This window comes from Trematomus bernacchii, unplaced genomic scaffold, assembly GCF_902827165.1.
Source record: "Trematomus bernacchii unplaced genomic scaffold, fTreBer1.1, whole genome shotgun sequence".
NCBI lineage: Eukaryota > Metazoa > Chordata > Actinopteri > Perciformes > Nototheniidae > Trematomus > Trematomus bernacchii.
Genome location: NW_022987564.1, coordinates 19,219,539 through 19,247,522, shown reverse-complemented (window position 1 = coordinate 19,247,522; position 27,984 = coordinate 19,219,539). Strand labels below are relative to the sequence as shown.

The 27,984-nt window shown below is 37.2% G+C and overlaps 3 protein-coding genes across 3 annotated transcripts in view; 2 read left to right on the top strand and 1 right to left on the bottom strand.

The window, feature by feature from the left end:
* The window catches only part of nudcd1 (NudC domain containing 1), a 47,652-nt gene extending 45,060 nt beyond the window's left edge, over positions 1-2,592 (bottom strand). Inside the window, exons 1-2 of the mRNA XM_034124176.1 lie at positions 2,478-2,592; positions 1,367-1,521 (exon numbers count right to left, since the gene is read on the bottom strand). Of these exons, the coding sequence (XP_033980067.1) occupies positions 1,367-1,521; positions 2,478-2,592 (270 nt within the window). The remainder of the gene's footprint in view (positions 1-1,366; positions 1,522-2,477) is intronic.
* Positions 2,593-2,877: 285 nt separating this feature from the next.
* On the top strand, positions 2,878-5,189 carry LOC117478052 (transcription and mRNA export factor ENY2-2-like). Its single transcript, XM_034124922.1, has 5 exons — positions 2,878-2,974; positions 3,084-3,154; positions 3,253-3,323; positions 3,401-3,475; positions 4,922-5,189. The coding sequence occupies exons 2-5, from the start codon at positions 3,087-3,089 to the stop codon at positions 4,996-4,998; spliced, it is 291 nt and encodes a 96-aa protein (XP_033980813.1). The 5' UTR covers positions 2,878-2,974; positions 3,084-3,086; the 3' UTR covers positions 4,999-5,189.
* A 5,836-nt stretch (positions 5,190-11,025) lies between these two features.
* Positions 11,026-27,984, top strand: part of LOC117477846 (fibrocystin-L-like) — a 54,824-nt gene continuing 37,865 nt past the window's right edge. The window contains 27 exon segments of the mRNA XM_034124621.1: positions 11,026-11,102; positions 11,876-12,000; positions 12,212-12,289; positions 12,883-13,024; positions 13,112-13,220; positions 13,298-13,355; positions 13,442-13,535; positions 14,760-14,813; positions 15,059-15,132; positions 15,240-15,282; positions 15,446-15,516; positions 15,605-15,715; positions 17,062-17,154; positions 17,702-17,967; positions 18,132-18,223; positions 18,343-18,502; positions 19,478-19,613; positions 20,026-20,157; positions 20,271-20,425; positions 21,016-21,126; positions 21,529-21,678; positions 21,762-21,886; positions 21,971-22,134; positions 22,820-22,989; positions 24,600-24,729; positions 25,703-25,857; positions 26,676-26,798. Coding sequence (XP_033980512.1) covers positions 11,943-12,000; positions 12,212-12,289; positions 12,883-13,024; positions 13,112-13,220; positions 13,298-13,355; positions 13,442-13,535; positions 14,760-14,813; positions 15,059-15,132; positions 15,240-15,282; positions 15,446-15,516; positions 15,605-15,715; positions 17,062-17,154; positions 17,702-17,967; positions 18,132-18,223; positions 18,343-18,502; positions 19,478-19,613; positions 20,026-20,157; positions 20,271-20,425; positions 21,016-21,126; positions 21,529-21,678; positions 21,762-21,886; positions 21,971-22,134; positions 22,820-22,989; positions 24,600-24,729; positions 25,703-25,857; positions 26,676-26,798 — 3,054 coding nt within the window. The 5' untranslated portion in view covers positions 11,026-11,102; positions 11,876-11,942.

The following is a 27,984-nucleotide window of genomic DNA, read 5'->3' as shown; positions in this document are numbered from 1 at the left end:
AATTTGTAAAGCATTATTTGTGGAGAAAAGCCTGGGAATGGTAGAAAGTAAAACAACTGTGGGATATATTTTTGAATCATGTAAAAATGGTTGATGTATTTGTCGTTTTTAAACTGCCATCCATAAGCACTGCCGTGTGGTCATGACTCACAAAGACGCAAACACTTAATAAGAGAAGGCTTTGAAGTCGTGAGGAGCAGAAAGGTCACTTCTTTCGTATTGAATAGGGCACTCTGATCCCGCAGGAAAACTCTCCTCTTAACATCTGATATGAATACAAAGCAAAACATCATTACCATAAAGTTATTCTTATTAAAAGGCCAAAAGAAGATTCCTTCAACATGAGGGCTGAAAAATAACTCATCCAGGAGAGACGTAGATGCCACCTGTCATGTTGCTGCCCATGTGACTCGGCTTCATATTGTCTCAGAGCCTTATTACTAATACACAGCAATGCCACCACATGAGCATCAATTACTCATCCCGTGAACTGACAGATTTTCAAAAGGACCTCACAGCAGCTGCCCTGTTGTTTCCATGGAGCGTGACACTGCGTATTATATCGCTACCTAATGCACGAGGCACCTTTGAGACCTTTTTATCCAGCATCCGTTACTGCCCTGTGTGAACTGCCTATGCCGTGCACATGTACGAACAAAGCCTCATCAGGGACCATAATTATCATGTGATGATTGTAATTAGGGTTTGAGCAACACATTTTCATAAAGAGTCACGTAATGCTGCCACTGAAAGCCAGTAATACAGTCTTGCAGGATGATCATCTTTCAGGCCAGATCTGATTTTAAAAAACACTGATGTAGCACCAATTATCTCTAATCATGGTCAATGATGTCTTATACATAAAAGAAGACTGCGGAGAAGTTCATTTGCTCCTCATCTGAGTCATCTTCCTTAACAACCTGGATCAGTGACTTGGGTCAATTATGTAATCACTCCTGTCATTAACCAGATCTTGTCTAAAAACTGTACCCTCTTAAAACGTACTCACTGCCTCTCTAGTTGCCTCTGAAGTAAGTTAGGGGGAATAATAATGAGCCACATTAAAAGTGCAGCTTGTAAAATGTTTGGAATTTTTGCAAAATATGATTTTTCTTAACATCACCTGCCAGAAATGCATCGTAGGTTGATGCTGCTATTACACAAGTACTTGGTCACCACCTGCTGGTGTGTCAGATGCATTAAAGACCACTTGCAGTTCCACATATTAGATCACATTAGTATCACATCCATTTGAATTGACGTCAAGAATAAATACAAAGGAATTGGTTGGCAACACCGTATTGGCAATTGATCAAGCCAGGAACAAGGAGTTCAAAGAGAAAAATAAGAAGGATTTAATTCTTACCAGAGTGACAGTTAGACTGAGAACTCTTCCTTTGCAGTCCACAAACAGAACACTGTCTTCGTACCAAGGGTCTAAGTGGAGGTAATTGTACATGCCAAAAGCACGCATATGTTCCAGGGTGTACTGAGTATCCTTCAACTTCACCTCCTCCACGGCTGCAGAACAGATAAAAAGAGAAGGTTAGAAAAAGGCATCACTATCATATTTTTGTTATTAATAAAGTGTTGTGCATGTGAGACTACTATAAGTATACTCCATCCTTTTAAATATATGCTTTACAACTAATAACCAACAACTCTGGTTCCCATACTAATCATTGTAGGCTTTATTTTGTGGTTAACTGGCTGTTATTAAGTCTTTGTAAACTTCTACTGTATATTTTGTTTACAAGGTTATTCTGGGTATATCAAGCAGAAAAAAACATTGCGATTTGGAAAGCAAATTAAATTGAATTACCTAGTCCCATTTGAAGCTGTAAAGCCAGGTTCAAAGTCCATGTATGTGAAATAAATATGTTTCTTTGTTTTGTGTGAATTTAATGTGTAAACATACCAGCATAACACTCTCTATCATTGCTTTATTATCTGCTTATTTCACTATAGCTTTTCACTTTTAGTGTTTTAAATAGTAAAGTTGTAGTACAAATGCAGAAAGTGCAGTATTCTGTAAGTAGTGAACATACTGGATGAGTATAACTTGGATTAACCTGCATGTGTGGAGTGAGTTGTGTTGTATGTCCTGGATGTTTTTGATAGTATAAAACATGAACTTATGTTTGTGAGTCAAAAATTGTTCTCATAAAAAATATTTGTAGTAAATAAAAATAATAATGTTAATATTTATACTTATTTGAATAATGATGTCACACTTCTTCTTAGGGAGACTGAACCCAATAGCATAAAGTATAATTGGAGCAAAATGACTACAGCTACTAATATTATAATTAGCTTTCAATATTATTAATAAGCATTAAAAACGTACTTTTCAAAATGATGAACAACCTGTTCATTCATATAACTGAACTTGTTACTAAGGTTAGCTATCACAGTGTGGCATCCTCAGTGCTAGGCTAGCTGGCACCCTTGCTAACTGTCTGTTAAGTGTCTCTCACCAGCATCCAGCTCAACGTTGTACGTCGGTATGGAGTCCAGAGATAACCTGTAGCTCTCAAAGTTGGGGTCCAACAGCTCCCTGTTCACCTTCAAGGAATAATTTGACGCAGCCATATCTATTTTATATGACTAGTGTGTGCATAAGTTGATATGAAGCAAGAAAATGCTGTTGCAGAACACGTTTCCTGTTTGGCAGACCCGGAGCCATTTCGCAGCGGACACAAAATGCCCTGGTGCTCATGGGAGTTTGAGTTCTTGTATTTCTCTAAAAGGGTTTTAATAAGTGATTTGATAACTATGGTTGTCCTAAAAAAATGTATTCATTTGTTATTAAAGTAAGCTATTTTCTACATGCTGTGTTTTTTTTAAGCAGTGACGTTGTTTGCTAGAAAACATTAACGGCCAAAGCGGAACCGTTACACTACTGAGGGTGTTTTAGTCGGTATGGTTTTGTGAAGGGACTGTGTGTTCCCCAGCTGATACATCTCGACATAAGGTAACGTTTACTTTATAGCTGGTGAAATACAAATGGTTTCGTAGCTAAATTCCCATGAAGTAGTTGCATTTAAACGGAAATTCTAACTGTGTGTGTTGGGCTTTGACAGACCATGAGCAAAGACTCTCAGATGAGGGCTGCAATAAACCAGAAGCTGATAGAAATGGGGGAACGGGAGCGGTGAGTTCAGCTGTTATCTTCACTGAGGTCGGAATAATGCTTTCAGAGACCATTTAGATGTGTAAATAGTGTATACTAAATGTAAATGTTGGCCGCAGGTTGAAGGAACTGCTCAGGGCAAAGCTGGTGGAGTGTGGATGGAAGGATCAGCTGAAGGCACACTGCAAAGGTATTGGATTTGTCTTTGTCTTTGTGTGTAACGGTGCTTTTAATGAAGCTGCATTGCTGATGAATTATTTTGTGCAGATGTGATCAAAGAAAAGGGCCTGGAGCATGTCACAGTGGAGGATCTGGTTACAGAAGTCACACCAAAAGGCAGAGGTATGTGCAAACACAACAGCAGGGGGTGGAAGATGCACACAAATACAAACCATACTCAAGTTGTGCTGCTAATGTGTTCCCATGCTCCTGGACATAGGAATACATTACAGAGAAACAATTAAAGAACATACCGTATAAGATATCAAAACAAACCGCAAGCTAAACTGATTTTTAAAAAAAAACAGAACAGAAAAAGACACTTTACCTTAAGCATATGAAGTGAATATGAATATCAAGTAGAATAACCAAATTAAAGAATATGGGAATATAATCTACTCAAGAAAACAAAGAGGCACGTTCTGGCATCGTGAATAAAAACAGCAGTCACATTTTATTTTAAACATCAGAACTTTATTTTAATTTTGAAGGTTTCTAGAGATACAATATTTGGGGGGAAAATGTATGCAATATTGCTCAAAACACGAGATAGAATGAGATGAGGTGTGTTTAATATTTAGTGATCTCACAGAGAAATTCAAGTGATAATTAATTGGAAACAAACTAGAATACTCAATCCAGGTGTCCCCATTTAAAAACCGAATGGAGCAGCCACGAGAAGCGAACATTTCACCCATTCCAAACAGCGTATAGATTCAATTATTCAAGACAAATAACATAAAAAATTGTGCAGGAAGAAACAGAATAGAAATAAAATAGTACAAGGTGATGTTGCAAGTGACCAATGTACGAGTCAATGCAGAAGAGGTCAACTATATACATGTAGAATAAGATTAGCTAAAATGCTAGGCTGACACACACAATACATCTGTGTGCTGTACACATGAATGCTATAAGGATATACAGGCACTTCACAGAACTCATGCGTTCAATCGTCTTATGGCTTGTGGAAAAAACAAAAATGACATGAAGAATGATTTGATGCAGAATATGTGTGATAAAGTGAGACAGGTGGGCTATCCCAAACTTAAAGCTCCTAAATAGAGAACAATATCGGGGAAACTAAAGGGCTTTAAGAGGTTAAAATAACTAACAGTCATCAATCAACCACTGTTTTTTTTAACTGCACGGTTAAAAAAATTCCATTTCATAAAATATGATTTTATCAGTAAGATTGTCCAAAAAGAGCTTTAAAATATATATATTATATATATATATATATGTCTTTCTTACCCTGCATGCCAATGTCTTTCAATCAGAGCTTCACAGTACAAAGGCTGCACAGTAAAGAACACATTGTTGAGCCATGTTTGAACAGATACTATGATATGATAAATGAGGTTATGTTGAGACAATGTTACATTTAGAGCATTTCATGCGTGGCGCAGTTGTTTTTGTGCTGCTGTACACTGACAGGTGCTGTCTGGTTTGAACACCTCTCAACATAATGCAGTCTAGTACAAAATAAACAGTGTTTTGAATGATATGAATGCTTAATGCATTACTGTAGTGTACACTAATATATCCACCATGTTTCTTCCTATGCAGCACTCGTGCCAGACAGTGTGAAGAAAGAGCTCCTGCAGAGAATCCGAGCTTTTCTAGCTCAACACGCCACCTTGTGAATGAGACGATTCCCCGTCTAGACATTTTTTTACTCTCTGTAGATCCACAATTAAAATCCAAACTGATGTTTGTTCTCATTGTGAGCAATGCTGAAGTGTTCTTTTTATTTTCTATTGTGTGTTTTCATATTGATTTTAGTTTGTTATGCAGCAGTTTTGGAAAAATAATAAAGTCATGCCTATTTTGGTCATTGGGGTCCTGATATTTTCTTTCTTAGAACTAAACACCTGTTTGACATGTAATTAAGGGCTTTTGAAAACTAAAGCATTTGAACTTGTATTCCTATTGTGTTTCGAGAGACAGCATGATGGATTTTGTGTTTAAAAAAAGACTGCAGACGGAATGAGAGAAATGTCAAGTCTCTCTCCCATACCTGGCTGTGGGACTGTTTCAGATGTTTTGGTCAGTACTTATATTATTATAATCACACCAGTGAAAAAGTGATTTTAGTGATGCTCTGCATTTCTCAAAAAGAAAAAAAATCTAATATATATATATTCAGTTATATTTATTTATGTGTATATAAAAGATTATATTTGTTGTTCTTAATGTTACTGCATTATCAGTCATTTCACTGAGGCATTGGTAAAAAAAAATAAAAAAACATATATATAGCTTTTCAGAAATAAATGATTTATATAAATAATCAATAAAATATTAATTAATAACCAATACATTAATATACAATATATTTGTTATTCTTACTCTTAACTGCATTATTTGGTCATTTGACTGAGGTGCATCTCTATGAAAGAAAAAACCGATAATGTAAAACAAATATATATAGATATATATTTAACATAAATAACTTGTTTATGAATACATAATTGATGCATATAAAAGATAATGATCTATTTGTTATTTATTTATTGATATTTTTATTTTAAATGAGCCAGGAAGTTTTTACATTTGGAAATCAGTGAATGATTTTATGTTCTGAAAATACAACATTGTCTCATTGAAAATATCTCTTGCTGAGGTGGAACACATCTCGAGCTCCTTATCAGTAGATATTGTGTTCAGTATCACAGGAGGCTCTCAGGTGACACATCACTGTCTGACCTGCTGGACCACATATCTGCCGCATGGTGATTCCAGACGTCAGAGGAGCTGTCAGTGTAGCGTGCGCTCCTCATATTATACTGATGGGTATCTTTTGTTTCAGGTTGTTTGTAGTTATGGCGTGGATGGTGTGAGAGCCTGCTTGTGTCTTCATACAGCAGCCCCTGTGTGTAGGTGCTATTATCTGTGACATCTATGTGTGTGCCTGTTTGCCAACATATTAGGACACGTGCACAATCCTGGTCAGAATGCTAATGGAAGAAACGGTAACCATTATTCAATTTATAGAGGGAATAATGTGCTTTAACTCCACTTCTTTATTTTACAGCTTTATTCACTTTTTTATTTTGTATTAAAACAAACGATTAAATTAACTACTTGAGGTGCAAAAAATAAAACATTAAATTACGACATGATACAATACTAACAATCTCCAAATGTCACATGAGGAGGCCATGATTCTGTCATATATATTCTGCTTTTCCTTTTGATACTTTAAGCACATTTTGCTGATAATCTTCTGTACTTTTACCAATGTGAGATTTGGTTCGTAGGATTTCTACTCGTAATGGAGTATGTTACATAAATGTGTCAGTACTTCGAATAGAATAGAAATCCTTTAATGACATTGCCGCGTATCACAGTGCACTGAGATTTGTGACAAACTGTAAAGCATTAACCCATCACTGTACCCTGTATGTAAGGGCAGGTTTGCCTTCGCTAACTGTACGGAGGCTCAGTCACTGGTACATTTTTATATACAAAGCCATGTTAGGGAAACTTCCATCCTACATCTGCTCCCTGATCTCACGGCGAATTGTAAGTGGCTACTGCCTGAGATCGCATGCTGTGGTTTTATTAAATGTGCCAACTGCTAGGACTGTCTTAGGGAAGATAGCATTGCGCAGCTCCACTGTCCTGGAATAGTCTGCAATTGAAATGGAAACTGAGCAATCTGGTGCCACTAAATGTTTTTAAAGCTCAGTTGGATGCTACTCAATCGGAAGCTGTTGGTACCTGTTCATGTGGATAGTTATGTAAATTGTAATCCCTGTAATGATGCTGTATGATGTCCTTTTGTTGTTCTGTTTATGTTTTTATGTTTCATGTGGAACCTACTTGAGCAGGTCTCCCTTTTAAAAGAGATCAATGATCTCAATGGGATACACCTGGATAAATAAAGGTTTGAAATTAAATTAAATTAAATTGCACCAGGTTCAAACTAAACACCATTTAAAAAACAAATCCTGACAGTTTATTTCCATATATAAAACAAGAAATATATATACACATACATACGAACTACTACACACGCATAAATACAATTTACTTAAGTGAAGGATCTGAATTCTTCTTTGACCACTGAATACTGGAAGCATTATTAAAAGAAATCCCAAAATGTTGAGGTTGACTTCTCATTACAGTAGGATTATTTTTTCGCATTTAGAAAATCCAGCAATTTTAGAAGTTAGTTGAAGAAAAACATTAATTTGGGAAAAATATTATTTAGCTTATTTGCTCACAATTTAACACATGTTATTTTGGAACGTTTGTTTTGTACATAATGAATGATTTTTCTCTTTTGAATGATGCCATCAATGAATAACTTGAAGACGAGGAGCATTTGATTTGTCTGTCATCACCTTCCTCTTCTTTACTTAACAACATGACTGATGGTTCGAGCTGACAATAAAATGACAGTAAAAGAAAGGATGACAGAACTCCCTTTGTCTTGGTAATGGAACGGCTTGTGGGCTGCTGCTGTTCTCACGGACGTTGCGTAAGAATATACATTTCTCTGTGGAAGCTGCTTCTTCTACAGCGAAGGCCTGGGGATGAAAGCTGAACATCTGCTACCCCTCCCGTGTTATACTTGGGTGAAAGTACGGATACCATTCTGTGAAAACACTCAATTTGAAGTAAAAGTACTGCATGGAAAATGGCGCTTTAATAAAAGTATTTAAGTATGATTAGGAAAATTAACTTAAAGTATGAGGAGTAAAACAAATCATGGCTACATTTTTTTAAATACATATTTTAAAGCAAAAGCAGCTACTTTTTAGCAAGATTGCTGCTAATTCATTATCCCCAATCATTGTTGTAGTTACTTAAATATAATGTTTGAGGGTTTAATCTATACCGAATAATCATATTTTAAAGTGTTTTCCTAAGTATTGTGTGCCCAAATCTAGTATTAAGTAGTACAGTAGTAGTAGAATAAGTAGTAAATACATCTGTGAAACGAATGTAGCGGAGTAGAAAGTACAAAGAGTAGAAGTTTAAAGCAATCAAATTAAAATACTTGGGACAAATATCTCAAATGTGTACTCGAGTAAATAGTTAAATACTTACCACTGCATTTTTTTCAACAAAAGAGTTTTCTCAGAAAATCTCAAGTGGCAATGTTTAGCTTAAAGGGGACCTATCATGCAAAATGCACTTTTGTACGTCTTTTATACATGAATATGTGTCCCCGGTGTTCCAGGGAACTCACCAAGTGTCAGAAAACACAACCCTCTCTATTTTCCTCCATACCCAAATCTCTAAAAACGGGGCTGCAACGAATCTGATAAAAACTGATCCAGATTTGAACACTGTCCTGACGTCAGGACGGTGGCGCTACGGCTATTGGGCCAACTCTCCACCTATCAGGGGAATGTGGGGTTGGGCCACGGCCATTGCCGCTCAAAAGCGCTGGAGACGCTGTAGTACATATGCCAGGCCTGTAAGTGGCGCTGTAGTCTGCCACAAAACCAGCGAAGAAGACTTCCCGCCCATAGTTCCCATGGTTACCCTTCTGTTTATTCTCCGCTGTGGCTTTCTTTCTCCCTCCCCGAGGCAAGCGTTTGCTCCCGCTGCTTTAATTCAATGCAATCCCTCCCCGTCGAGGCAAGCACTGTAATTCTCTCCGGTTAGTCCACCAGCAGATGACAAACACCCACCTCTCCGCCTCTTCCAAGGAACGAGGGGACCGTGCGGCAGAGTTTCAGTTTCAGTTACTTTCGCCGGTCAAGATGTCCGTTAAAGTTTCAATCTTCCGGACAAAATTAGAAAAGTGCCGGTCAAAGGTCTTCTTTGTTATTTATTGAGCTTTAAAACAAATGAATAACGACTCTATATAATAAAACACGGAGGACGGAGATCTCTTTTTCTCCCCCTCTTCTGACAGCCCAGCAGCTGATCAGAGCACGGCTCACCTCTCCTGCAGGGGGTCAGCAGAATCAGACCCGTAGACAGCAAACAGCACATAGAGCGAAATGAGGCATGGCTAAAATGCATGATCTGTTTGGTATTTTGAAAACAGAAACGTATAAATATACCTTATATAGGTATGGCCCTACAATATATCATTTAAATATAGCATGATAGGTCCACTTTAAAGGTTTTTAATGGATGTGAAGCCATTCAAAACCTCTGAGCTCGTTACAGCTGTTAACACAAATAAGAACCAAAAAATAATATGTTTTTATTTGAGTAAAATAACAGGTCATCATTTACCTTATTTTTCATCTGCTATAGAGAAAGGGTTCGATAATACAGGAAATGATATAACGCTTTCTTATGCTTTATATGAGTGTTGAAAGAGAACATAACTGAAAATAGCACAGACAAGATAATGACAAACACTGACTGATGATTAATAGTACTGAACAAGTCTAATTTCTGTTAGTTCAGAATGACACGATTAGCTCATTATGTATTTAAAGCTCGTATTGAAGCATTTCCTGTCTTTGATTTGGTTTAATTTTCTGTGTGGTTGTTGCAAAATTGTAGTTGAAATGACGAGGCTGTATCCCCGAGCTGCAGAGTGTCGTAACTCGGTTTATTGACACAGGATAGGACATGGTTTTGTTATTTAATGCAGTTTTTCCATTTAAAACATTTCTAATATAATATGTTACAGGAACTTTGTATATGTTTGTTCACAATGCTATATAATGTAATAACCAGTTACATACAAAGTCATATAATTGTAATCCTTAGTTTTTAATGTTGCATTTCCTAAAGTAGGGCCGGCCAGAGTCATGTGCTCTCTGGTAGTGAAGTAATACGTCACCCACAGTTCATTGGGTCATTATTAGTCTCTATTAAAGTCATTGTGATTATTCTTTCATCTTTTCTGGCAGATTCTTTCTTTTACTTCATGCATGGATTGCCTCCATTGGCCTTTATGCGTCTCAATATATGACTCTTTATTTGAACCCTTATATGAGTAATTGTTCAGAAAATACAACATGTACTTACAGTAAGTTTTATTCAACCCAGACACGTTTTTTGTTGTTATGATTTTTTGTTGGTTACAGCCAACATGTGAGGCGTGTGGTGCAGTGGGTAGAGCGTTGGTGTTGGGATCAGGGGAGCACAGGTTCAAACCCCACTGCAGTCAGCATGTCGTTGTGTCCCTGAGACACTTCACCCCAAATTGCTCCTGTGGGGATTGCCCACAGTATTGAGTATTGAGTATGTAAGTCGCTTAGGATAAAAGCATCTAACAAGTAACATGTAATGTAATGTATGTTGTGCTTCATATATGAATTGTACAGGAAAGTCTGGACACAATATATATTTTTTTTAAACACCCCCACATTTAAACTGGTTTGTACACTATTCACTTGGGAGGTTGGAATGCAGTACAAATCTTCTGCTAGAAAGATCAAATATATTTATTTTTAATATATGTATTTCCAATCACTTTAACCAACATGTGTCACTGGTGCTGACTTTTTATAGTTTCCCTACTTCCTCTTCACAAAGGTCTGATTTGATTCCCGTCCATGAAGCCGTTACTCATCCTACTGTAAGTTTGACTCTAAGACAGGAAATGGCCAAATCTGTTTGCTGTGTTGTATTCCAACAACAGATGTACATTGTTGTGTTGATGTGGACACCGGGGTGGGTGGAGTCTCCTCCTGGTCTCAGGTGAGGGGCGGGACACAAGCAGCCTCATAAAGAGTCAGTGCTGTCCTCTGTCAGGCAGTCTCTCTCTGTCCATGTGAACAGCTGACTCAGTCAACACACTGGTCAACCTCCTTTTCAACAGGTGAGCTTTAATCATTTTTTAATCGTATTTTATTTAAAAAATATCAAGTTATAACATTTACTTTGAACGTTTGAAAGTTAATTAATTGCCATTTGGCTGTTATTATATTATGATTATATATTTGTGTGTAACTTCACTGTTTTTTTGTTCAGGGTACAAACATTCCTGAATCATATTTCTTTCATATCTTGATTTTTTATGTTTTTTCTTCAGTTTTTTTAATTAGATGTATTACTTGCGTAAAAGTACATGAGTACCAGAGTGTAGAAATACTCTGTTACAAGTAAAAGTACTGCATTCAAAATGTTACTCAAGTAAAAGTACAAAAGTATTGGCATCAAAACAAAGTACCAAAAGTAGTCATTGTGCAGATTGGTCCATTTCAGAATAATATATATGATGTGTTTTATAATGATTGATCATGAAAGTGTTCTCAAAGCTGGTAAAGGTGCAGCTAGTTTGAATGACTTTGTATACTGCAGGGTAGCTTGTGAATTTACTCCAGGTGGAACTAAAGTCTGATTTAACACTTGAGTATATTTCACATCATTCATCCAGATCTGTGAAGTAACTAAAGGTATTCAATAAATGTAGTGTAAAAGTACACGATTTACCTCTGAATTGTAGTGGAGTAGAAGTACAAAGTAGCAATAAATGGAAATACTCAAGTAAAGTACAAGTATTTCAAAATGTTACTTAAGTGCAGTACTTGAGGAAATGTACTTAGTTACTTTACAACCATGAATTTCACTAATTGAGCACTTTTTTTTCAGTTTCTCAAGAGCTTCCATCACAGCAGGCTGCAGGTGAAGCAGCAGGGAATTCTGGGAAATCTCCAGGATGGAGTCTTGGATGAAGGCGGCAGGTCTCCTCCTCGCAGTGTGGTGCTGCTGCTGCAGTAAGTAACCAATAACAAACTAACAAGACAATAAAAAAAAACGTGCATTTTCTTCATTCGGATGACCTTGAATCTAGATGTGTTCACCTTTTGAAATGCGGAAAGTGAGCTAATTTACAAACAAGTACTTGCTGCCCAAAGGCCCATTTAGTAAAATGTCTTTATTAGCCTATGTATGTATTAAATAAGAGATTATTTATGTGTATTTCAGGTGCTCAAAGCGTTAACTACATAAGTCCACACAAAGGCAGCCATAATGGAGCAACACGAGTGATGATTTCAGGCACAGGTAAGAGATGACATCACATAGCATACAAACTGTTGTTAGAGCTTTAACACATATGACACATCAATTAAATAGTCTATTAGTTAAAAATACCTTACCTTAATAATGCCACAGTTTAATAGAGGAAATGAAATAAATTAGGTTAAAGAAGTTACAGTTGTGTATTCATTATTGATGTATTTTACATTTCATTATATATCTATGTTATATTTATCTCTCGTTTATTATGATAACAATTTATATTAAATTCGTATACATTTTTCATTATCAGTCTAACAATTATCTGGGCTGTTTGTTGTTTTTTTGTATTTTTTTGTACTTATTTTTTCTTTATTTTATTTTTTTATTCACATTAAAACATGGTTTTAAATGTCAAGCCTTTCTTTGTTTTGTTTTTTTACTGTATGTTAAAAATATATATATATTTTGAAAAGTACAATGTACTGTATATTGTGTATTTTTTGTTTCTAAACTGTGCCAAAAGTTGGATTCTCTTAAACACTTGTGGCACTTAAGTGGTTTTCGTTCAGTTAGACTCATCCTGTCTGCTTATTAATTAATAAAAATAACTTTTTGCATTTACCTGTTTGTATCAGGTTTTGCCCTTGAAAGACCCAAGCTGAATCCAAGTGAATACTCAACGGGCAACCTTGTGTTCATGGTGTCGGACACCCTGTCAATCCCCTGTGACGTGGAGAAAGACTCCACACACGGCAAGCAGATCACCTGTTACACCAGGTAGGAGCAACAGACCCTTCATTGAGAATACACCATCTTGTATAAGTCACATCTTCTATCAAAAATGACTATTCTTTTCCATCACAGAGCAATGCCGAATGGTCGCTATGTGGTCCATGTGAGTGTGGACGGTGTTCCCATTCCTGACAGCAGTATGTGCAATCGCGTGCACAAATCATACCATTGCAGCTTTTCTGTACGTACAAGACACCTCCATTTATCTGATGCTCCAGTCAAGTTTGTGTTTTTAACTATTTATTTTACCATTCTCAGACTATGTGGTATCGCACGCCTACTATCGGCTCTATGACTCCAGTCAGTGGTCCTCCAGGTACCGTTCTTTACTTCTATAGCATCTATTCAATTCACAGTTCACAGTGGAAACTTGATATTTAACTCACTTCAAAATCTCTGCAGGCTCCGTGGTGACAATCACCGGGCGCACCTTCACTGATGTGTATGGAAGCAACACTGCTAGGAGCACCAATGGCCTCAATGTCAGGTTTTTGAGGTACACATAAAATAATAATAATAATAATAATAAATTCAATTGATAACGCGCTTTTCTGAGTACTCAAAGTCGCTTTACAAAAGTACAATTCAAACAGCAAACAAAGATACAATTAATCAAATAAATAGCATATCATTTTAAAATGTTCATCTTACTTAATTAAAGTACATGTTGTTGTTATTTAAATCAGTGCAATTTCTGACAGATTTGATATGATATCCTGTAAATATCTTATAAAAGAGCACAGATTGAACTACTAAGGAATGCTTAAGAAACAAGTTTTCATGCATTCATTAAGCTAAGAAGAAAGGTTTTGATTGGCAAAATGTCTTAAATAAATATTTAGTCTGAAAATGCTTAGAAATGGAAAGTAGGATTTAAGGTATTTAACTGTAACACCTTAGTATTTTGAAAGTGTATTCTGTAACATTGTATTGTAAAATAAAATAAAAATGGTAAGAGCCGCCACATAGCTCAGTTGGTCGAGCTGGGGGCTTGGGTGTTACGAACTCAGACACTTAGGATGTAGGACCCAATTGCACGACCCGGGAGACAGAGGTAAAGTATTAGTAAGATACTTTATTTTCCAAAATACAGCAATGAACAACAAAAAAGGTAACTATCAAATCTCTAACCGAGATGACAAAATAGAGGAACAAAATGAAAGCGCTCACGTAGTGAGGAATCAAACTTTACAAGAGTACAAAGAGCATAGACCTGACCATAGCAAGAGACAATACGAACTGACAAAGAACACTTGGGAGACAGGGGAATATAAGCACAGGGTAACTAGACACAGGTGGGACCAATCAGGGGCGGGGCTGACATTGATGAGCACAGGAGACACAGGTGAAAATAATCAGGAAGCCTGGAATGAGAGAAAGCAAACGTAAATAACATGCATCTCTCTAGCATTTCTGTCGGTGCACAACATTGGGCTTGGTCCCAAATCTTTAAAAAATCAAATCAAATCTTTAAAAATAAAAATAATATTACCAAATGCCTCTTACAATACTGTCAAAAATATCTATACATTGGAAAAGGTTGTCAGTAAAATAAATCTTTAAAAAAATCTTCAGCTGTAGAATCCGTAAAAGTGTATTCAACTGTTTCACAGAAATGTTGCAAAATCTTTGTTTTCCTTTAAAATCCATTAAAATATTGAAATGTATGAACTAAACTGATCATGTATTTAATCACTGAATCTAATCTTGTTTATTGCAGAGCCTACATGGGAGGGATGCCATGTGATTTTCTTAAACCCAACTCTGATGAACTGTAAGTAATTTGTCTAGGTGTAGATTGCATCCAGAAGGTAACAAAAATGAAACAATAATGCACATTTTTATTTATAATAGGCACATGAATTCAAGTTTAGATATGTCTCCCCATAATTGCAGCTGCAGAGAAATATTTTGTGTAATGTGTGGAGGAAATTCTAATTCCCTGATAAATGATTCATGGAAAAAGTTTGTTGTATTTGATAAAGTAATTACAGTATGAAATGTTTCTCATATGTTTAGATATGGCATCAAACTGAACTCTGACACTTCTTGGCATGGATGGATGAGCTGCAAAATGACGGGGACGTATGTTGGTAAGACATTCACAGCGGCAGTTCATAATTACAGACACTCTTAATAAAAAGCTACATTTTGAAACAGTTAAAACTATCTTTAAATAATTATATTTCATTCCCAACAGGGCATCACAACTTGAGTTACATTCTCGACAATGAATTTGGAAGGTAAAGCATTGTTTAAAGATATATGACCTCATGCTAAGTAACTACATTTCTGCAATTTTTCTACAATTTTAAGTTAATTTAAGATTTCCATACATGCACCTTTAAGCTCTCTGATAGATCTGTAAACTCTGGATTAATACATGTACTTAAATGAAATCTCTAGGAGTTTAGCAGGGAAGGATTTGTTCAGGGTTTCCGCGTTGGGCAAGCTGTCCATGTTTCAGACCTATGCAGGTATGTTACACCGAATTTTTTTATAATAAAAGACTTTCTCTGTAATATGTATTCTTGTTATGGTGAACTATTATATTGTTTTGTTCAGAGGTGACAGGAGTCTCCCCATCCGATGGCAGTGTCATGGGTGGAACCCTGGTGACCATCCACGGACGCAACTTCGACCAAACCGATGCGCCGGCACGCGTTCTCGTTGGAGGTAACCCAACACCTGACAACTTCTCTTACTTTGTTTTCACACAATACAAAGTGTTCAAAACTTAAATGAGCTGCGTGTCACCAAAACAAAAAATCTCGTGCGATGGTGATAATCCTTGGCAACACAAAATGTGCACATACTTTGAGACGCAGCAAACAAAAGATAACCATAGAGCTGAAGAGGAAAGAATCTGTTAGAAGCTTTGAGACACAGCAGAGCATGACAAAGGTGCTGGATCTTTCATAAGACGTTGAGTCAGGAACATACCGACTTGAGTTACAGTTGATCTTCTGTTGGAACAGTGCTCTTTCACACAATCAACAATCAAAATGAACATAACTTTTCTCCCACATTTGTGTGAAACATGATGAAGAAATTGCATTCAGATATTAATGATACATCAAAGTAACTAAACTACTAAGATAGTTCAATGTGCCTTTACTTACATGCATTAAAGTTACAAATCTACGGAATTAGGGCCAAATGTGAATAATTGTTTTTTTAAATTACAAATTGGAGTTTAATCTATAAAAGAAAAAAAAAAACCTTCTGTTGAGATTTTAAAAAAGAATTCACATGTGGCGCTTATCCTCTTCCGTACAAAACTCTCAACAATCAAGTTTGAGATTTCTTGAAAATGTCATAGCAGGCCAAGTCACGAAAAAATTTCGTGACTTTCGTGAACATTTATTTTCATTACTCCAAGATCACACAGCTTCTTCTCCCTGAATATAATTTGTTTATGTTTAACTCCGATAAAGTTTGAAGCGTCACAGCAGCAAAAGGAGTTAAACATATGCAAAAATAATCCTGAGCAAAAACTAGCACACACATGAATTGTATAGTTGTTCCCATACTTTTTTGCATCCTATTATGTACTCTTATTGCTGTTTGCATGTGTTGACTAGTGAAGCTTGGAGATGTAAAACATTAGGCAAAGATAAAAAATGTTGGCTTAAACAATATTGGTTCCTATCTTGTCAAATCATCCTCAAACACCACTGGTGCACCATGTTCAGAAATATGCACTAGAAAAACAAATATTTGAATTGTAATCACAATATGTAAAATAAAGCAACAAAAAAAGATGAAGGGAATCAGGAATAAAAATCGAGGAACTGGGAAAATTCAACCAAGTTTCATAATTGTTCTTTATTTTTCAGTCCATTTAGACGTAATTCACCTTTCAATTTCTTCCCAAAGATTTGATGTCAGCTGAAAGTTGAGTGAAGTCCTGAAAAAACCATACGAAATGTCATTCGCGTTGCGTTTCAGCTGTTTGCTGTTTTGTATTGGGTCTGTTATAGTGAAATAATTGTAATCACTGATGTTGGATTTTTCTTCAGGCCTGCCTTGTGAAATCCAGAGTGTATCTGATGACAAGATCACATGCAGGTCGGCCAAACACGAGATGAACAACGAAATGACAATCTGGCCAGGTGAGAACACTTGTCCTCTTCTTCTTTTGATTGTTACGCCCTATCATTATCTGAACAAAGCATTAACACCAGTTGACATCTTAAACAATGGAAGAATGTAGAGCATCTGCTCGTCAACTAAATGTCCTAAAGATGATGATCTCACGCCAACACTTGTCACAGTTCACCAAAACTAAAGACTTTGATGTGTACCGTCAAAAGATCAGCTGTTCTCTGCATCATTTTATAATCAGATAAACTTTAACATTCATCTTATCAGCTTCATTTATTTATATACAGAATATAGTGACAAATGGCCACTATAATTTCAGAGATCACAAAGTGACGTCTTCAGATGTCTTACTTTGTCCAAATCCAAAAATATTCAATTTACAATCATATGTCAAAGAAAAGCGGCACATTCTCACATTTTAGTGTTTATATCTGTTTTGCTATAAAAATGACTGGAAACAGAAACATTTGCCATTCCACTTTTCTTTTGCGTGCTCTAATTTTGGTTCACCACCACTTGTTGCCATTTTGTCACATGCACCTCTTCCAAATCCAGGTGGCAGAGGCTTGAAGATGGAACTTTGGAATGGGTCAACACCAAGACACCTGACTGACATTTGGAACTACAATCAAAACACAAGTGGATACTGGGAACAGTGGATCGACTCCATGCCCCACTCTTTCCCTCTTGATCATAATTATTTCAGCTCACGAACCAGGGGGTTCTTCAGCCCTCCAGCCACCGCCAACTACAATATATACCTCCACTGTGATGACAGATGTGAGCTCTACCTCAGCAACTCCAGCCTCCCAGAACACAAGGTATAAAAGAGGTTAAGTTCAACATGAATCATCTGAATAATCAAAGAAAAATGCTTTAGTTCAATTTGAAATAATCAAAGATCTGGGAATTAAATATAGATATTATGTGATGTTAAAATCGCTTACATTTTTTCTGCCTGTTTTTTCCACAACCTCCACCTCAGGTTAAAATTGCATACCAGGAAAGATATGTCTCACATTATACAAAATTGGCGTCGCAAAAGTCTAAAGTAATGGCTCTGGAAGAAGGAAAATAGTAAGTAACAATACAGTATGACTTAAGTGGCTCTTTTCATTTCTTGAGAAATACTAATCATGCATTCATGTCACACACATTGTAGCTGTGGAATTATTTTCTTTTGTTTTTGTATGTAGTTACTACATGGAAATGCTGCATCATGAATATGCAGGTGCAGCTTCTATCAACATTGCCATGTTCAAAGAAGAGAGTCCCTTTACAGCAGACCAGACAAATGATGCTGTCAATGAAGCTCAGAATATTGTGGCTCAATATCAAGTGTTCAATGAGGAACAGGTATGTAGTTGCTAATCTTTAGTTGTTCTGCTCATCTCCCCTTTAAAGAATGGATTGATACATCTCTCTTATCTGTGCACTACAGCTCAAACCTGTTAGCTTAGCTTAGCATAGACATGAAAACTGGGAACACAAAAGCTAGCCAGCACCATCCAAGGAGGCCACTGCCTCCAAGTAATGCAGTGCTTACATTTCTGTTATTCTTTTTTTTAAACAGAAGTAGCTAGCTGTTTCCCCCTGTCTACAGCCGCTACAGCTATATGACTTTAGCTTAGCTTAGCTTATAGACTGGAAACAGGTGGAAAGCTATTGAAAATATCCAAGGAAGTCATTGCTCCCAGTAAATAAAAAGAGCAGCACAAACGTTTTTTTATGCTTCAAATTTTGTTAAGAAAAATAGAAACTAGCTCGCTGTTTCCTTTATGCTAAGCTAACATTGTCTCCTATTTCCAGCCTTTATGTAACATAAGGACAACGGTATAATTTCCCCAAAATGTTGAACTATAACTTTAAACAGTGATTCAAAAGACCTACAAAGGCAAACAACTATACAACTAATATTAAATTAATGTGTATGCTTTATAAAATTCAGCTAAAAACGTTTCTGTTAAAAGCAGCTAATTAAAATGTGCGGGTAGTGGTTTCTATCAGTACTCTAATAAGGTACAATGTAAGGTACGGCTTATTTCTATTACTTTCTTGCTGTCGTGCTGCATTTTTCTTTTTATACACCAAAATACTACAAGACCTTACTGTGTTTTAAGCAATTAATTATCCTTTCTTGACTGAAAAATTTGCATTTTCCCTCCGTTACAGTGCTGGCACATTTCTTTTCATGGGGTTTGTAAAAGTAATTTTGGAGAATTTAGTAGGAAATCACTATAACAAAAACTATAAATTGTCTTCCCCTTCTAAAGGAATTACTTACTCTTTCTTGTTTGTGTAACTCACCTCCGCTCACTGTCTGTTTCTCAGGTGCTGACCTTTGAATCCTGGCCCAGCAATAGCGCCGCAGTCAAAGAGGTCCAGGAGGTAACGGTCAGCAGCAGCTGTGCCAGCCACCTTTGTGGGAACACCTTCTTCAGCCTGGGCTACGGAGATACAAAGACAGGTATTGTATTTTACAATTGATTCATTTAAAAAATAAAAAAAAACTTTAAATATCACCACTGCATACATAAAAGGACCCAACCTATCAACTGTAGGGCTGCAACATTTGATTATTTATAAAATAAAATAATCTGAAGATTATTTTCTAGATTAATTGATTATTTGTTTGGTCTGTGAATTGTCAGGAAATAGTAAATATTGTAGGTGATGTCTTGAAATGTCTTAAATGTGATAGAAAACCGAGGAAAGCCGGACATCTTCACATTGTGGAGGCTAAAAAAAGCCTTTTCCGTCAGTTTTGCATGAAAGATGAATCAAACGACCAACCGATTAACTCCAATAATCCATCTGATTACCAGTAGTATATGTGAGCGATTATGTTCATCCATCAACTTTTTATTTTTATTTTTTAGGACCAATTGCAGTCAGCGCCTCAGCTGCTGAGGTGCAAGCCTCCTTGAACCACCTTTGGTCCATCAAGCCCGACAAAGTCCAGGTCACCAAACAGGACAAAACCTTCACAGTCACATTCAACTCTGACAGAGGTATGAAGAGACAGAAAAGTATAGCTTGTCAGTGGAATACTTTGCGGTTGTATTTGTTGTTTTACCAGCAAAAGGGCAACCAATGAAGTGATCTTCTGTCTTTTGGACTACAGGGGATTTCAAACCTCTTCACTATGAGGTCTTAGGCTCCGACACCAACATCACTGTTGCTGAGGTCACCAAGGGGAAGAGCAACATGGAGACCTTCACTCTGCTGTGGGGGGGAATCCCAACAAAGCCCATCGCTTTCAATGCAACTGGGTCTGAGGTCTGTTGTGCAAAAATGTCTTTCCGTCTCTTTTTTTGCTCAGATATAGTAAGCCTTATTATTCAGTGTGATCGGGATTATATATGTAAGCCTTTATTTAAAAAAGCACACAAACTTTACAGTTTTATAAACACGTCTTAACATAACAACTTTATAATATCACATTTTATTTTGGCAATAATGTTTGACTAAAGTGACATATTAAATTACTGGATTATGATTATTAATGCATTAATGTGTTCAACACAAAATGTAAAGTTTGAGCCAATTTGAATTACTTTATATACTAGTACTGGATATGTTAACCTCTCTCTAAATGATCATTGATTTTTTAGCTAAGATTGTGTTGAGGCAATTCATTTAGTAACTATTAGGTAAAGATGTTCGATTAATGTAGTGGAGTACAAAGTACGATATTGTCTTCCAAAGAATTAGTGGAGTAGAAGTATAAAGTAGCATTAAATAGAAATACTCAAGTCAAGTCAAATACATTTTTTTAATAATTGAGTACGGCACTTTTAATCCAACACTATTGGGCTGTACAAAAGAAAACGACACGACTTCTAACATCCAGTGTGTGATGTGAACAGGTGCAGTCAGCTCTGGAGGACATGATGAAGGGCGAGTGTCCCGAAGAGATCCTGATCACTGAGGGGACTGATGTGAAGTACTTCAAAGACTTTGAAAACGACAACTCGCAGGTCAGTGAGGGGCAAAACAAGGACTGAGTTGGTACTGACTGTTAATGATGAGCCCGAAAACTCATTGCACGTGTGTTGAGTTCATACCTTGAAAAATACTAACAAATAAAAGCATTTCCTGTGTCCATGTCTTTCATTAACTGACTAACAGAAGTGGGAGAATAACGCAGATCTTGTAGATAAGTAAAAGTAGAAGTACCAGAGTGTAGGAATACTCTTTTACAAGTGAGTAAATGTGCTTAGTTACTTTCCTCCACTGCTGACTAACTTCATCAAACACTGCTTTTAGTTCTTGGAATCGCTTCACAGACCTCTAATCTTTGGAGAGCACCTAGGATTCTCACAGTTTTCTGATTTCTTGCACCCCCCCCCCCCCCCCCCCCCCCCCGCCCCCCCCCCCAGTTTGATACTGCTGCAGAAGGGACTCCAGTGAAAAACTTTGCTTTCTGTGGCCTGTGGTCCCTGAAAAACGCCGGGGTCCTTTTCAAGAACAGTTACACCAAAGAGTCCGGTGGCAACTACGATTCAGTGGCATTGGCCAAGCATCCCACGGTGAGACACGAGACTGCTTTATTTATTGTTAGCATTTATACTGTAAATGATCTCTTCATCATTCATTGTTTTGTTCCTTGCAGCTTTGCTTCGCATACAAGGGAATGTTGAAAGATGAAGTTGGATTGAAGTTCACCTACAGCGACAGCCAAGGCGAAACCAAGACAGAGACCGCAAAGATCCCCACTCTCTTCAACAAGGGCGACAAGTCCGTGAAAAATCCATTTCATTTGTGCATGCTTGCAAACTTCCCAGCAGAGTTCCGTCTTTAATTGTGATTATTTCCCAACAGATGGAGTTACAAATGCATGGACATGGAGAGTTCCCTGCAGAATGATTATATTGGAGGCAAATACACTCTACTGGAGGTTTACCTCTACAAAGACGCTTCTGGTGCAGATTTCTACGTGGACGCCATTCACATTGGAGAGAGCGCCACCACCATGGAGGAAAATGGTACAAAGCATGATTGTAGTTTTGATTTAAGGTGCCCTTCTTTAAAGAGGACATATATGCTCATTTTCAGGTTCATATCAGTATGTATTGTCTCTTCTGTGACATGTCTCCATGCCTTAATGTACAAAAGGCTCTTTATTTGTCTCATACTGCCTGAGCTGCAGCACCTCTTTTCACCCTCTGTCTGAAACCAGAGCCCAGTCTGCTCTGATTGGTTAGCTGGTCGGCTCTGTTGTGATTGGTCAAAAGCTTAGAGAAGTATCAGATATTGTCCCACCCTTAGCATATCACGTACAATGTGTTGGAGTGCTAGCCAATTGAAGCTCGAGTGTTTCAAAGTGATGTCACTATGTTACAGAAGTAAACAAAGGAGTCCAATGGAGGAGTTTCATGCAAGGGGGGAGTGTGATGGAGAGAACAGTTACATTCACAACAACCTGTATAACGCACTACAGGAAAGGGAAAACCCCTTGAAGCATTATAGGGCCTCTTTAATGTAAAATCCAACAGTTGTGTAAACAGACTATATTCTTAAATATTTTCCTGCACATTAATTGTAACGATTCAACATTGGATCATGTGAATACCTTTCTTCGTATTGATGTGTAATAGTGGGACTCACTAAAACCACGTTTTATATATTAGTTATTATTTTATTTTATTCATGTGGATTGTTTTCTTACAGCTGTTCCCAACAAGAGGAGGCCTCCACCCTTTGAAAGCTCTGGTCGTTCATTCGAGGCGATCGCCGTCACCAGTGTCATATCAACTGCTCTACCCATCAGCTACCACATCACAGCCACACCAATAGAATGTGCCTTTGATTTCCCTCTGCTAGAAGTGGGCTTCCTGCAGGTAACGGATTCTTTTAATGTATTATATTACCTACTTTTCTTCTGCTTATTCCTTCCTTGGGCAACAGTATAGACGGAAGGAAAATACTGTGCTGTGCTGTGCGTCTAGTTTAGGTTCATATAGTTGGTAAAACACAAAATCTGGCCAATAAATTAAGTAAAAAAAGTAAACTTCCTGTCAGTTAAATAAGACACTCCTCCAAACATAAACCTTTTCACTTGTGCTCCAATATGTTCCTAATACAACAATATTCTTCACAATCAAATACGGAGGCATGAAATGAAGTGTTTTTAGCTGTTAAGAACCTAACTTGAGTGTTGGGTTACGTAAAAGAGAAAAGATGGGGGCTTTCCCGTTTACTTTAGTAGAGCTCATTTGATCAAAGATGTCTTCATGTTAACATCCAGCTGTGATGCAACTGTGCTAAGCTCTGGGTAAAGCACCTTTTAAAAATTGTTTAAAAATAGACAATACAAGGATTTACTAACAGCAAACAAAAGGCCAGAAAAGGACTTTCCCCAAGAAAAAAATAGGTGTCATATTTAAAGGATCAGCCTCAGCAGTGTGACTCACAGGAACAGGAAATGTTCTGCAGCCCACGGCTGTGCGATAAGTTACAGCACAGAGGCGCCACGGTGATCCTGTGTGTGTCTCCAACCTCCACAAGCACACACTCAGTATTCGCCTAACAGGTTACAGAGGGAGTAAAGTCTGATAGGTGTATAAAGACTGGCACGGAAATGTGTGAATGCAGGGGGAAGTGGGAATTGAATCCAACTGGAATCCATCGGTACCTAATTCTACACTGTTTGTGTTTTGAGAATAATGTATTAAAGCAAGAGCTGATTGTGTTATATGATGAGTTTTAAGAAATCTTATTTAAAAAATTCTTATAAAGTCTAACTATCTCACTGGAAGATATACTTATTCACAGTCATGACACACCAAGGGAACATTCTGCCAAGCATTATTGTAGGATTGGTTGAAAAATAAACCCAAAATAGCCATTTAAACATTATTTTATGTATTTCTAAAACAGCATGTTTCTCTCAAAATAAGCCAAACTAGCCTATGCCTACGAATAGGATTTCTGTAACAGGCAGCATTTTTTAAATATATATATATTACTTGTAAAAACATAGTAAAAAGTGTTAATTTGTCATATTTAGCAAAAACAACATGTTGTCCAAGGGTTTGCCTTTGTGTGTATACATAATTGCAATTAGTTTACATAACTTTTTCAAATATAAAAAATAATAATCTAAACTGTGGGACATTCTGTACCACAGTATTAATAGCTTTAGAGTTTCAATGTCGTACCTTTATATAAATACACTAAACTCAACAAGAACAAATACATGCAATTTCACAATGTTAGTGCCATAAAAATCAGTGTCAAGCATCATTTCATACAACACTACATGACTGATCACTCTTTTAATGCAGTTTCATCTTTAAATGATTTGATTTCCCCTAAACAAGACATCAGTTTTTATTCCAAACATACTGTAGGATGGTGTTAAAAGCAGCATATCGTATTTACAGTAGGAATTGTCTAAATCTTATGGATTCTCTTTTTAATCCTCTATTTCTTTCATCCAATGTCCTAGTCCAACAGCAGCGAGGACATGGCGGTGTTCAGGGAGGGAGCAGCCTCCATCAGCCTCACCCGCCCTCACAGAGCCACCCCCCCTCTGACGGGCACCTTTGATGTGGAGATCTATGGAGGCAAAGCGGAAGGTACATCAGAGCAGCATGTCTAGTATTTACATTGTATGTACGTGGAACCACAGATAGAATCACTTGAAGGGTTGTAACCCATGATGCATCACTGACTTGAAAGCCACTTGTTTGACATTGTTTGACATTGTTTGACACTAACACAAAGTCGATGGTATGCAGGAGATGTTTGATTGTCATGTTATGACTCCTATCAGCTACTGTACTGTGAAAACATAATGCACACGGCACAGAGGCAGACAGCTGCAGCAATGACCCAGCAAATGTTGCCTGCATTATGTTCACACTAAGAAAACATTAAATGTGTCAATTTGATTAAAGTCAAGATATTTCTTATGTCTCTTGCAATTTAAAATAATCATGACTATAAAATAAATCCATGAGAGCTTTGATTAACCCTGTGTTTCCCACCTCAAAAAAACGATTTGTTTGCAAAGTTGCACGATTTTCCACTTTTCCATTTTAAACTTCATACACTTCTAGGTAGTTTATCCTTTATTAAAAGGAGCATTATGTATTAGTTGATTTTTTATTTGTATGAATTATCTATATCTACAAAGTCACTAAGCCAAATTAATGTAGAATTTTCTTTAATATAGGCCTCCAAATTAGAATAATAATCTTTACTGATATACAAAGTACACTATAATGGAAATACCTACAGTAAGTTAAGTACAAGAAATGTTGTCAAAAATATTCAAGTTTTTCTAGTAACCTTTTCCCATTTTAAACAGTTTCAATAGTAATTTTCCACAGTATTGATACACGATACAAGCTCTTGACACGCACACTTTATTTAAATAAATACAGTTTTATGCCCACAATGCATCATTATTTCTACTGCAACATTTTCCTTAAGAACAATACTTAGCTGCATCCCACCACTCTCTGCTTCTACATGTATTCACTCATTACAACCTGTGACAGATGCTTTGCAGTGAGGTGTTTAAACACAGCCGCTTCTTGTTCTCAGGTCTGCCAGTGGACATCAGCCCGGAGGACCTGAAGTTCGCTCTGCAGGGGGTCCCAGGGATGGGGGAGGTCAGCGTCAGCAGCTATGGAACCTGCAGACAGCCTAAGTGGAGGGTGAACTGGCTCACTAACCCCGGAGACCAGCCTCTCATGAAGGTCAGACTCTACTTCCTATTTTATCATAGTTTTTTTAGCGATAAAGTTACAATATCTAATATCTCAGTTTTGTTAATGTTAATGTTAATATGTAGAAGTATTTGGATATTACTCTTCTGTGTCATATTTAGTGATGGCCCTTTCAGACAACCCATAATATAATATTGCAAATGGAAACATTTCATCCGTGGCCATAGGCTCAGTCATCATCATGTTACCTCATTTGGCGATAGATAGAGATTCAACAGGCATTGTTTCAATTACATTTTACAATATTGGTGTATTGCTCACAAAAAGTAGACTTTGTTACAAACGTATTATCTCCACTACTTTACTAGAGCTCCTTTCATGCATACATGCAGCCCAAAGTCCTTTCAGTAAATTAGCTCAGACAAAAAATAACAACAACAAACTATAAATCATTTTTGCAAGACTACAAATTACAACATTACAATCAAATGTCAGTAAAATAAACACCAGAGAGGACATTAATGTAAAAACCAATGACTCAATTACATTAGTCCAAGATTGTATTTGCAGAAGCAGCAGCAGTCATAGTCTCAATACGACCTAAATGTTCATCAGACTTGTACTGTATTTTTGGACACTTTGTATTGTCCTAATATGAGCCAGATATGGCTAATGTTTCTTAAAGAGCTTGATATCATTTTAAAATGTTATGATTGTCTATTATTATCAACTGATTGTTTATTTTCTATATCACTAATGTATTGTGTTTCGTTGATGTTTTTATTTTTATTTAAATTAATTTAAAGACATTATAAATGAATTGTTTTATGAATTTGCCCTCGTTACAGATTAATGACTCCCTGACTGTCGGCAACAGCGTAGTTGTTTCAGTCACTGAGAGGACAAAGGGAGGGCTGATGATGCGCAGCCTGACAGGAGATTACTTTCGAGTCTGGGAATTCAAACCACAGGTAAGACCGTGATTTGAAAGCCGGCAGCACATCTGGTTTAAGGTTTCAGCATTATCTGTTTGCTTTCACCTCTGCTGCTTTTAAATCCTGGAGAGCAAGTCCTATTTTAGTGTGTCGCGTTGCACAGTGCAGCTAAGCTGTCTTTGTATATTTCATGCCTCCAGGCTGGATTTGATTCGTATGATTACTGTACATTGAAAAGGAATCTAACTTCGATACAACCAACGTTAATATCTAGGCCGTCTCCGATACCGAACTCCGGTGCTGATAAGGCTCCGGTGAACGGCCGTCCAATCCTTTTAGGACTAAACCCCCCAGAATCTACACGCAAGATCAACGTAATCTGTTTAGGGGGGCGTTTACAGCAACACCACAACTGCCCGTCATATCCCTATTTTAGGCACTCCAGCCTCGGATGTCCGACCGCAAGGATAGCAAAACGGAGTGTATAGTGTAGTGGGTGTTGGTGGGCTGGTAGAACCCCAGAGCAGTATCTAAACTGCCCCTGGAGGAGAAACCCTGTGTCGTTGGGAGACTCCTTGGTAATGAGGGCAGCTTCAGGACCCACAATCCCTAACCCCCAATTTGGATCCCCTTATACCAATTAAAACAATGCAAAAGTAATATCAAACACAGCCAGAGTCAAACATTAATATCACAGCAGTGACATTACCACATCAGCAGAGCATATGTCATATTTCAACATCAATCAAAACCACCTCAACCACAGTAACCAATGTGAAACTATAGTTTAACCTTAGCAGAGTTTCTATTCCCCTTAAACAATTTAAAATCCAAATAATCAACTAATGTCAGCCTTTTCCAGGGAAGGGTGTTCTTACCTCACTCTAAGACCAAGCAGATACCTTCAGAAACCACGAGAGAGTGTAAAATGTACAAAGTACAAACCGGTTTTATTAAAGGACACCTATCATGCTATATGTAAATGATATATTGTAGGGCCATACCTATATAAGGTATATTTATACGTTTCTGTTTTCAAAATACCAAACAGATCATGCATTTTAGCCATGCCTCATTTCGCTCTATGTGCTGTTTGCTGTCTACGGGTCTGATTTTGTGAGACCACGCCCCCCTGCAGGAGAGGGGAGCCGTGCTCTGATGAAGTCAAGAGGGGGAGAAAAAAAGATCTCCGTCCTCTGTGTTTTATTATATTATTATAGGC